Source organism: Typopeltis vanoorti, chromosome 12 (genome assembly GCF_054136105.1).
Source record: "Typopeltis vanoorti isolate ZY-2024b chromosome 12, IOZ_Tvanoo_1.0, whole genome shotgun sequence".
In the NCBI taxonomy this organism is placed as follows: Eukaryota; Metazoa; Arthropoda; class Arachnida; order Uropygi; family Thelyphonidae; genus Typopeltis; species Typopeltis vanoorti.
In genome coordinates this window covers 47652435-47665315 of record NC_143560.1, presented here as the reverse complement: position 1 = coordinate 47665315, position 12881 = coordinate 47652435, and the positions used below count along the sequence as shown (strand labels likewise).

The 12881-nt window shown below is 34.1% G+C and overlaps 1 protein-coding gene across 1 annotated transcript in view; it reads left to right on the top strand.

Annotated features, from left to right (window-relative positions):
- Positions 1-12881, top strand: part of LOC150100759 (mesoderm induction early response protein 1-like) — a 139014-nt gene that overhangs the window by 13379 nt on the left and 112754 nt on the right. The window contains exons 2-3 of the mRNA XM_090401885.1: positions 2122-2146; positions 9187-9317. Coding sequence (XP_090258011.1) covers positions 2122-2146; positions 9187-9317 — 156 coding nt within the window. The remainder of the gene's footprint in view (positions 1-2121; positions 2147-9186; positions 9318-12881) is intronic.

Here is a 12881-nt window from a genome sequence, read left to right as displayed (position 1 = left end):
TATATAAAAAATCATTTCATTGCATTTTGTTCTGATGGAGCTAGTGTAACGTTAGGAAACAAATCAGGTGTTGCAATCAAACTTCTACAAAAATTTCCCAACGTTGTGATTTGGCATTGCGCTCATCATTTACACTTAGCATTAGATGATTTGATAAAAAACATTAAAGAAATAAATCATTTTGAAATATTTATGGATAAATTATGTGCTTTTTATCAACAATCACCAAAAAATCAACGAGAATTAAATACGATTGCAAAAGACCCTGGTATCGAAATTTTAAAGATTGGCCGTGTGTTTGGACCACGATGGGCAGCTTGCTTTATGAACGGCTCTTGCTTTGTGGAGAAATTACCCAGTGTTATGCAAGCATTTTGCATCTAACGATAAATATAAGGGCTTTTTATTTGGAATTTTTAAAAGATCTAGCATTAATGATTGATATCCTACAGGAATTATCATTAGGCTTTTTTTTTTTTTTTTTTTGCTTGACAATGCGAGCCCTTTGTTAAAATTTCCATAGCTCACCACTGTACACAATGATGCAAAAATAGACAGAGAGGACAATAGTTTATAAAGGTGATGGAGATATCCACAGGATGATTTAATAAATTGGCAAGAAGAGGATTTGAACATTCCACAGACCAAGCAAGTCTATGGAACATGAGAGGGAACATGAAAGACACAAGTTGCCCAAGGGATTGACACACACAAAAAAATTTCAGTGCATGATGAGTGGGGAGAGAATAAAGTGTCATCTCTTGGAGTCGTGTAAGAGTGTGGTTAGTAAGGATGTGTGGACTAGATTTTTTGCTTTGAGAGTGGTGAATGAGTGGTTTAGATTGCCAAAAGTTGTGAGTGTAGACGAATGAATCTAATGAGGGGTATGATAAGTATTGTGTGAATATGCTGCAATGAGTCTTTTGACTCCTTGGAGATATCCTATATCATGATAATTTCAAGTGACTTTAGGCCTTAAGCAGTGTGGTAGTTTCACAAGTGTTGAAAATCATCTGCCCTAGTCAACATGGCCGGCTTGAAAATTTTCCATATTTTGTGTGGAGCAGGTTCTCCTCATAATGTAATACTTAGTTCACTGATGATGCTAATTAACATGCTAAGTTTATAACTGTTATGGCTGTGATTGTTAATAAATAGCAGAGCTCAGAATACATAATTCATTAATTAATGACAGTATCAGTGGACTGTTCCTCATGATTGCATCTGAGGTATTTGTATAGGTGGACTATAAAATGAAGTATTTCATTATAATCAATATCCTATAATTTGGGATCTTAATAACAACAGTAAGTGCTTCCCTCTGTACTATTTAATGTTATAATATAGTACTGAGGCTGATGGCTCATAGGGCATGTGCATGTTAGGAAAATAGACATATGATCAGGAGATGAGAGGGTGCAAAAACATTTTTTTGTTTTTTTAATGATTCTTTCAGTTGATTATCATATTTGTTTTTATTTATGAGTTCTCATTTAGAATTCACTTTGTTACACAGTCTGATGCAAAATCTCCAAACTATTTTTGATTCTTTATAAATTGCTATATTTTGAGATACATATGTATATTTTTCATAATTATTTTAAAATTAAAACAAGTTTCTACCAAGAAATTCTTCCTTCTCCAAATTCTTGTACTCTCCATGCCACTTATTTTTATGATTACTAGAAATGCTGCACTGTGAGTGATTCTGACTAACGTTTCATTAATCAACTATCTGTAATTTTTAAGAATTTTAAGAATATTTTAATACTACATAATGATTTGATAAATAAATATTACATTACTATAGAATGAGATTAACATAAGATTCAGTTAACCATTATTTATAAAAGGCATTATTCATAAAATATTCTATGAAAATCTTAATTTTCATAGAATATTTTAAATGAAATAGATTATTTTCAAATGAAATATGTCTGTAATAAATAATCCTTTTTTTTAGAGAAAGTTTCTTTTAGAGAAATGTCTGTAATAAATAATGTTCCATCATTATTTATTACAGACATATTTTATTCATTCTCATAAAAATTAAATGTCATTGCATAATCTTTATTATTATTTTTGTTCTCCTGACTTGCCTTCCCTCTTTTATTTTTTTAGCCAAGTGCCAGTGAATCCAGTGCAGGTAAGTTGTTTTTCCTCATAATGATATTAAAGTTTTATATATGACTGACCTTATAATGTTTTTTAATAGGTTTACTTTTATACCTTCCTTATTCTTGAAAAGAATTTGCTGTATTTTTAATATTAAGCTTTAACTAATAATTAAGAGGTCTTTAAGAATGTCTTTGGGAAAACTACTTAATTAACATCAATGGAAAAATCTCCATCACTTATATTTTGCAGATGACATTGTTCTTTTAGCAAAAAATAAAGAAGCAGCTCTGGAAATGCTAAATGACCTCTTCTTTTTCTTCTCAAGCTTCACGAACCCTTAAGGTTCTTAGCTGCAAGCACCACAGTTCTCCATTTTTTCCTATCCTTAACCAACTCTTTCCAGTTTTGCACTCCATTTCGATGTTGTCCATCCATCTTCTGCAGGGTCTTCCTCTAGGACATCTTCCATTTGGGTGATGTGAAAAGGTTCTCCTCACTAGCCTGTTATCCTCCATTCTTTCCAGGTGACCTAACCATCTCGTGTGACCAGCTCTGATTTCATTTATTATTAGTGGCTTCTTATAAAGTTCATACAGTTCTTATTTATTCGCCTTCTCCATTCATTTGTCACCGGACCAAATATTTTTCTTAAGATTTTGTTTTCGAAGCATTGTAATTGATCTTCATCAGTTTTTGTTATATTCCATGTATCTGCACCATATAATACGACTGGCCTAATTAGCATTCTGTTGGTATTTATTTTAGATTCATATGACAGATTTTTAGATGAGAGGAGGTGCTGAAATGAGAAATATGATTTATTACCTGCTTGGATTCTCATCTTTATTTCTGTTTGGATGTTATTGTTTTTAGTTATTATAGAGCCTAGATATTTAAATTGTATTGAGTTTTTCAATATCATGTCAGCAAATTGAATAGCTGATGGCGTATTGAGATCATTATCTCTAGATACTTTTAAATATTCTGTTTTATTTTGGTTAATATCGAGACCTATGTTTTCGGTAGAGGTTTTAAGGTTTACAAACGTTTCAGTTATATCATCTGCACTTTCTCCTATAATATGAATATAGTCTGGAATGATGCAGAGCATGATACAGTACTTTTCATTGTTTCTCAAATTATTTTTTCTAAAGCTATGTTGAAGAGTATAGACGATATCGCGTCTCTTTGTTTTAAACCCGTGGAGATGTTGAATGGCTCTGATAATATGTTGTTAGCGAGGACTCTATATTGATTTTCCTGTACACACATTTTGACCAATCTGATTAATTTTTAATCTGATTTTCAGTCTGATTAATCTGTATACACATATTTTGACCGATCTACTAAATGACCTCTACATACAGTGAACTATACATCAATAGGTATATAAACTGACTCGTAACAAGATTACTCATAGATAAAGAAATCAGGTAAAAAAGGCTTAAAGATTAATATAACTAAAACAAAACTGATGACAAATTCAGATCAAATTGAACTAAAAATTGAAATTGCAGAGGACAGTATTTATCCAGATCAGTTAATTAGTTTTAAGGAAAAACAAGATAAAGAAATTAGATAAAGAAAAAGAAAATAAAGAAAGTAGAAGAATTGCACAAGGAAACTAAAAGGTTATCTGTTTGGTGATTTGCTTGTATGCTTAAAAAAAAAAAGCTATTTAATATGTACATTATTTCAGTGTTTTTCTTCTCTCCAAGGCTCTTTAGGACACACACGCACGCCTCCACAGCTTTTACACATGCTTTGTTGCTTTCGAAATGGTGGCCTCTTAGTGGTTTCTTGAGCTGAGGAAACAGCCAGAAATCGCAAGGTGCGAGATCAGGACTGTATGGAGGGTGTGGTAGGATATCTATGTTGTTCTTCTGCAAAACGTCCACTGCACAACCAGCAATATGTGGCCTTGCATTATCGTGGTGCAATAAGAAGCCATTCTTCAGCAATGGATGCTTCCTTTTGACGTGCTGTACCATTGTCCGTAAAACATCCGCATAGTATGAGCCGTTTACTGTATTCCCGGGTTCTACAGCGTGTTTGTAAACAATGCCGTCATAATCAAAAAAACATTATGGTCATAACTTTACCAGCTGATTTTACAGTTTTTGCTTTCTTGGGGGTAGGCGAAGACAGATGCTTCCATTCACTGCTTTGTTGGTTCATTATAAGGTCATAGTGATACAATGAAGCTTCACCGCTGTAATGATGCGTTTTAAGAAGTTGTCGCCTTCTTGTTCCAATCTTTCTTTCCATTCTGTGCACACATCCACTCGATGCTGCATTTGCTCCGGTGTCAAGAGTTTGGGAATCCATCGAGCGCAAACACGTTTCAGTCCCAAATATTCAGCCATGATTGAGTGAACACTTCCCACAGAAATATTCAGGACAACATGCAGCTGGCGTACTGTAATTCTGCGATCCTCCTTGATGATAATCGCTGCTGTGTTGATCATTGTCTCTGCGATGAACGTTGAAGGTCTTCCCTCACGTTCAAGATCTTCCACATTTTGCCTTCCTTCCTTAAAAGATTTATGCCAGCGAAAAACACTTGCCCTCAACATTGCTTCATCGTGGAAAGCTTCGCGTATCATGTTAAAAGTGTCTGATGCCGATTTTTGCAAACACACACAAAATTTAATTGCATAACGCTATTCCCAGGACGCTTCCATTTCGATGACTGGTCGCGGCTCGTAGGCATGCCGAAACAAGCTTGCGTTTAGTCACGTGACACTCTGGCACATCAGCCCATATACGCTATCTATCAACCTCTTTTGTTAATACAGACAGCAACATTTTTTTATTCCACAGAAATTAATATTGTGATGAGTGGTTTCGCGACAGTAAAATTAGTCTTATTACTTATTGAACAGCCCTCGTACATGCTTTACAACTCTGTCTCCACTCAATCCACCAACTGACCTCAACTCCACCAACGCCATCTACCGCCGACCACCACCTAGTATTTCCGCAGACAATCACAAACATTCCTGCCTATGGCAGGATTCGAACCTGCAGCCTTTTGGTTGGGGAGCGGATATGCTAACCACTCGGCCAGCCAGGCTGGCTACATGATTAAGTACTGAATGGACACCAAAAGAAACAAAGGTTGCCAAAGAACAAGATGTAGGGATATCTTTATTATTATGTATCAATAATTACATAATAATTACCTGACCTCCACTCATTGATCCTATTTGCCGATGCATACTATCTCTATTACCTTTTCCATCTCCTGGTCTATAGCAGCATAATATGATATGAAGTGTGTAACCCTTTCATCCCAAAGTGCATTTCCTTACATTTTACAACATTAAATTGATAACCATTATACTCTGCCCACACTGCCAATTTATTTAAGTTAACGATATCTATATCATCTTTATAAACTACTGCCCTCCTCAGTTTTGCATCATCAGCAAACAACTGAATATCTCCCCCCCCCCCCCCCCTCCCAAATCTTCTGCTATATCATTAATGTACAATTAAAGAGTAGTGGTTCTAGTACAGAGCCCTGGGGCATTTCACTAGTCACCCTCATTTGCTTTGGTTCCACTTCACCTCTTATGTCTATCAGCCACCTTATCCTTATCCATGGCACCAACCTCATATCCATTCCCATTTGATCCTACTTATATAATAATTTTCCATGTGGCATTCTGATCAAATGCCAAGTCCAGCAGTATCATAATGTAGCCATTTCCTTTATCCAATTCTGCTGCCACCTTATAAAATGTGAATAAATTACATAGGCAAAGAATGATGTCTATATATATATATATATATATATATATATATAGACACACACACACACACACACACACGCACATATATAAAGGTCCTACCCTAATCTTAGAGAGTTTTTCTTCATCTTTTCTAATATAGTTTTGTAAATCTTTTCTGCAGAAAACCTAATTCTGACAAGGAAATTCTTTTTCCTTGTCAGAATTACAAGTAGTATATACAAGTAGCCTAGTAGTGAAGGTATGTCATATGTAAACTTTCACATGTTAGCTTATACATGGATAAAGGATTAAACAAGAATATAATTTATTTCAGAAAAGCAGATTAGTTTTCCTAACAGCATGTGAGTTTAATAACAGCCAAGTTCATTGCTAGTAAAATTAGATTTAATAGCACTGCAGCAAGCAAGATATATATAACAGATTTATGTAGCAGACAGCTGTATGTAGCATTGCTATATACTTTGAAACCATAAAAACAATGTCTTTTAGGTCAAAACTTTTGTTATGTCGAAGTCCATGAAATGATTCAGACTAAACTAAATTTATTTCCATATTTAAATTTTCATAGTCATTTAATAGCAGTCATATCAATGAGTAGAAGAAAAACCAAGTGGAACAAAGAATAAAATAATAACTACGTATTTAAACACCAATATTTTTCTAACTGAACAAAAACGAACTGAAATTATCTAAAGATAGTCATGTGCTTAATTCTCAGTTAATTCTCATTGTGAGAGTTGTGCTCTTTGTGGTAATCATCTGTATTTTCACTTTTAGACTGACTTGAAGGTAAAGCAGCATTCCAAATGTTCAAAAGTAGTCCATCAATCCATTCCAATATTTTGTAGGATTACTTCTTCCAAGCCATGTTTCTGTGAATTGAATTATGATTTGGCTAACAACTTAGGTTTTGTAGATCTAATAAACTGAAATTTTTTTTCAAGATTTGCTAGCTGTCAGTCAGTTATCAGGTAACCAACTGGAAAGATGATCATTTGTAGTACAAACTGGTAATAATGATCCAAATATGTAAATCACTGTATTAGATTTAAGCAGTAACTTCTATTCATTTTTGAAGAACAGGAGTTTTTAACTTTCAAATAGATTTTATAATCAAAACTAACATAAACTATGCTTTTGAATTTGGGAAAATCTTTTTTATGATTTTCGAATACAGTAATTTACGATATGTGTGTTAGATAATATGTGTATTAGATTTAAGCAGTAACTTCTATTCATTTTTGAAGAACGGGAATTTTTAAGTTTCAAATAGATTTTATAATCAAAACTAACATAAACTATGCTTTTGAATTTGGGAAAATCTTTTTTAAATATATGTGCTAATTTTAGAATTCTCTTGCATATTGTTTTGACAATTGAGATTTATAGAAAATCCATTATATGAGGTGGAAAAATTCATTTATAACTGAAAGATGAATATTTCATCTCTCAATGTAACCAAATTTTGCACATTGAGAGATGAAATATTCATCTTGTTTAGGTATAGAAATGCAGTAGGTAAGTAAAAAGAGATGTACAGGATATAATAGTACTACATGGAAAATTTTCATCATTACTAACTTCCTATCTACTTAAAAAACAATGTGGGATCTAATATCTCCTTAATTTAATTAATTCCTATCTACAATTTTCCTCCAAATCATTCTGTTATCTGTCAAGACTCCAACATTATCAAGGAGTATTACTATCTCATGATCTTTCATTCGGTTGTCATGCAGTGGTCTGTTACAGCAAAGTAAATTGGCTTTCACAAAGTTCAGTTTGGGAAAAAAAGTTCAGTTTTATTAGAGAGATCTGAGAGTTCAATTAGAAATTGATCAAAGAGTATGGCTATGAATGATTTCAAGAAAAATAGAAATATGTGAAGATTGTGTTAATTGCAAACCTATCTGATGAGATTTGGAATCTTGGAGGGATGGTGGACAGTGGACTCAAGTTGGGCACATTGCAAGTGTTGCAAAGACTACACATTATTGCTGCTATGATAAAAAAGTACATCGACATGTAAGGATAAAGAGGTGGTGGTGGTGCCTTTATATAAGGCATTGGTCAGACCACACATGGACTATTGTACTCAAATTTGATTGCCTAGTTTTCATTGTAATATGGAAACACTAAAGAGAGTCCAAAGAAAATTGCCAGCCTGGCTGTCCGAGTGGTTAACGTATCTGCTCTTCAGCCAAAGGGCTGCGGGTTCGAATCCCACAGTGGGCATGGATGTTTGCGATTGTCTTTGGAAATAGTGGTGGTTGGCTGTAGATGGCATTGGTGTAGTTGCGGTCAGTGGTGACAATTGTAGAGCAGGTGCCCTCCCTAGATGAGTGTTTGGACTCCCTGGAGGTGTAATAATAATAAAGAGGTGGTAGAGAGAGAGAGAGTCCAAAGACTAATGACCAAAGTAATATCGGGACTATGGAGTGTTGATTATGCAGAGCAGTTGAGGAAATCTGGATTACAGAGTTGGTGGATAGGAGGAATAGAGGAGATGTGATAGCAACCTTCAAGTTGGTTAAGAGATTCTACCAGATTAATAGAGAAGGAATTATAAAAAGAGTGGATGTTGAGATGGAAAGAATGAGAGGATATCCTTGGTAATTGTATAAAGACATAGTGAAGATTGGTTTGAGGAGAAGATTTTTTACATGGAGAGTTGTTGTTCACAATGTTCACATTGCCAAAGTGTGCATTGTGAATGCAGGGAGTGTAAATAATTTCAAAGTTCAGTATGATAGATATGTGTTGAGTGGACTTTCATGATGAGTCTGTTGATTTCATGGAGATTACTGTAATAATAATATTAAAAATGAAGATATTAGAAGTGACAGTTTGACTTAATTAATATTCAAGAGGTTTGTATGCAGAGCTAATTTAAAGTAGTATGAGAAATAAAAGATAAGCAGAATTGTTTGTGAAGTAGAAATAGCACAAGGGTAGTATAATTAATTCTTATTTGTTGCCTGCATATATTACGGTCATTTCTCCAGCATGAATTGTGGAAACAACAAAAATCTTGCTATGAGAAATAACCCTACCTGATAATAGTCCTAATACAGATCCTTAGTGAAACCACTTCTCAATGACAACAGCTGAAAATGATTTTCAATAATAAATATGCATATAAAATTTGTCATTCTTTGTTTGTCCTATGATACAGACATTCCCAAGGCATACTATGTACAGAAAATATGCACTTCTATAAAATAAAACTGAAGGATGACATTTTTTTTTTTTTTTTTAAATCTTTACCAGAACAGTTAGTGTCTTTATTGTTTTTATCTTCTTTATACAGATAGTGATCAAGATTTTGACCCTACTGCAGAAATGTTGGTGAATGATTTTGATGATGAGCACACCCTTGAAGAAGAAGAAGCATTAGAAAGTGCAGAAAGTGTATCAAATGAACTTGATGATCTTCAGAGGGTAAAATATTACCTATTTGAAATCTATATTGAATTATTTATCTTTACTATTTAATGATATACAGTTAGCTCTCACCATAGCAAACACTATTATAGTAAACTCACTCCAACAGACTATTGAAAAGTATTGGTAAAATCCCATAACATTATTTTATTCTAAAGAAAATTCACTGTAACAAAGCTTGCTCTTTCATGAACTGTTTCTTTGTTTCCTTCCCTGCAAGTTTGCTGTAGTGGAGTTAGCCGTATTTAATTTTATCTGCTATAAGGATATTATCTTTGTCATTTGTTTCATTCTTTCATTTTACTATTGTAGATGTGCAGACTAAATATTCTACTTGGTAAATTCATGGATACTATGTCCTCAAGACTTTTTCTTCATTTTTATTTTTGCAGGTGAACTTCATTAAACTAACCTTTTAAGTTGTATGCACATAAGTATGCAAAGAATTTAATTACAGAATGGTATTTGTGTTGCTTTATTTTGGTATTTTTTAAAATGACTATGCATTTTATTTATAAAGCAATTTTTTTTTTTTAGTGATGACTGATTTTGAATAAATAAATACATAACATAAGGAGTCCTCCACATAGCTTTTAAAGAAATGTAGAGAACCAATCAGGGCTTTTGACCTAATGTCCAATCCTCACCTTCTCATGGTGCACCCTGTTAGGTATCTACCTGGATACTGAACAAATGAGGATGGGCTGACAATTTGGGATTTAGCCGACCAAATTGTATTCTTATTGGCTTAAACCAAAACATAAAATGATGGTACAACATGACAAAATGTCACGTTGTACCATCATTTTATGCCCACTGCGGCATTGGCCAGTTAAACAAGGCCCTTGTTGTTTTCGCCAGGGAACAAGGGCAAACAGCGAAAAGTCAGCTACTGGAACAAATCCTAAAACCCACCCCAACTCAGCATCACCAGAGTTCAAGATTGGTACTATCAACATAAGAAGTTTAAATGGCAAAGAAATGGAGCTAGCTAAGGAATTGGATAAGTACCAGATCGACATAACAGAGGTGACTGAAACAAAAAAGACAAAAACTGGTGAGATATTTCTGAGCAATAAATACAAAATGTTATATTCAGGCAATGTCAATCAACAAAAAGAAGGAGTAGCCATAGTATTTAACACTAAATACGAAGTCAATCTTCTTGAATGGTAGGCAGTCTCAAGTATCACTGTGGGCAAATATGAGAATGGGGAACTGGACAGTTAGACTTATTTGTGCTTATGGTCCCACAAAAGAAAGAAGTGGAGGAATTTTTTGAGGCTTTAAAAAAAGCAACATACACAATGTAATAAGAAAAGTTGGTCCTTGTTGGGGATCTAAATAGCATAGTAGGAAATTATTGTCAGACATACAAAAATGTTTTGGGAAAATTTGGAGAAAACAGCAAAGCTAATAATAATGGCAAATACCTGTTGGATTTCTACTCAGAACATGGACTGATTTTTACTAACACCATGTTCCAACATAAAAATGTGCACAAATTCACATGGAGAGAAGAGGCAAGGAATAAGAAAAGTCTCATTGACTATGTTATTGTTGATAGTGATGTTTTCTCCCCAGAGGATTTGAAATTGGAAGTGATTACCATTTAGTCTTGAGCAGGATAAAATTGAAACCTGCTCAAAATTGAAAAGAAGAACATGTAAAAAAGTTTTAAAGCGAATAAAAGTTGAGCAGCTCTCAGATGTGAACTATAGGCTAAAATACACAAATACTATTAAAGAAAAATGAAAGAGTTTGAGAACAGGAACCAAACCTTGGAGATTCAGTGGCAAGCATTGAAGAAAACAATTATTGATTAGCCAGAGAGGCATGTGGTGAGGTTATCTGCAAGGATAGAGTGATCAGAACTCCATGGTGGACACAGGAAGTTAAAGAGGCAGTGAAAGAAAAGAAGAAATCATATCAAAAGTTCTTAGCCAATAAGTCAGCTTGTGCTCTTAGAGAATACAAAGATAAATGTAAGAAAGTTAAACGCTGTGTAAAACGCTAAACAAAAGTCATGGGAGGATTTTGGTAAGAACATAGAAAATAAATATGAAGAAGATGGCAAGATATTCTGGAGGTTGTTGAAGAATCTCAGAAATGGAGGAAAGAGTGTTGTAAAAGGAATTAGAGATAAGGGTGACATGAAAACAGGAGGAAAAGATATCCTTGAAGACATCGAAAAATTGCTAAATGAAACGAGCAGTGATGACAGCACGGTTGTAAAAAAAACACTGACCAGGCATGCAGACAGGAATACATATCCATACTTGAAGTAGAAAAAGTCATCAAAAGCCTGAACTTTGGAAAGGCAGCAGGAGTAGATGATATTCGATGGGAAATGCTCAAGTATGGAGGTGTAAGTTTTATAGTGGCTGCACTGCATAGTTCAGAAGGCCTGGACAGAGGGATGAATTCCAGATGATTGGAGTAGAGCTCTCATAGTACCCATATATAAAAAGGGAAATAAAACTGAATCTGAGAATTACAGAGGTATTTCTCTACTGAGTGTTCCTGGTAAGATTTATGCAAGTACTTGAGAAACAGTTGAGAAGAATTGTGGAAGAGAAGCTTGGTGAAGATCAAGCTGGATTCAGGCCAAAAAATAGATGCTGTCAGGATCAGATTTTCACTTTACAACAAATAGTTGAGAAATCATGGGAATATAACAAAGATCTGTATTTAAGTTTTGTAGATCTGGAAAAGGCATATGACAAGGTGCCAAGAGAGAAGCTGTTTAAAACGCTACAGTTATATAGTGTCAATGAGCATTATATCAAGCAATACTTAGTCTTTATTTGAGTTGTAAGTGAGCAGTGAGAATTGAAGGAGGTACAGGAAGGTGATTTAATGTTAAATCTGGTGTCAGACAAGGATGTACATTATTCCCTCTGATTATCTATATGGATCACATTATGAAGGAAAGTTATATTAAACCTGATATCAAAATTGGAGATGTTAATCTCAGCTCTTTGCTTTATGCAGATGTTATACTTCTAAATAAGTCTGCTACAAGTTTGCAAGATTCCCTGACTAAAGTGAATAACTGTTTTAATAGATATGGTATTAAGATAAGCATTAAAATGACAAAGACAATGAAAATAGGCAGAAACATTGAAAATATCAACTGCATTGTGAATGGAAATGGAGAACCTATAGAACATTTCAGCTACTTAGGCACAATTTTTAGTGAAGATGGTAAATTAAATATGGAAATAGACAACAGAATCAACAAAGCTGGTATTTTAGGAAGTCGATTGAATAAATTTATATGGAATAAGAGAGAAATTAGCCAAAACACTAAATTAGCTATATACAAGACAGTATATTCAAGCCAATTTTAACTTATCGATCTGAGAGCTGGGTCAGAAGTAAAGCACTTGCCCAAAGACTAGAGACTGCAGATATGAAAGTCCTTAAAAAAATAATGGCATCAATGGCAATATCATATTAAAAATGAGGATATTAGGAAAGAACTTGACATTGTCAGCATCCAGGAATGTGTTAGCAGAGCTAATCTCAGGCGGTATGGTCACTTAAACAGAATGGGAG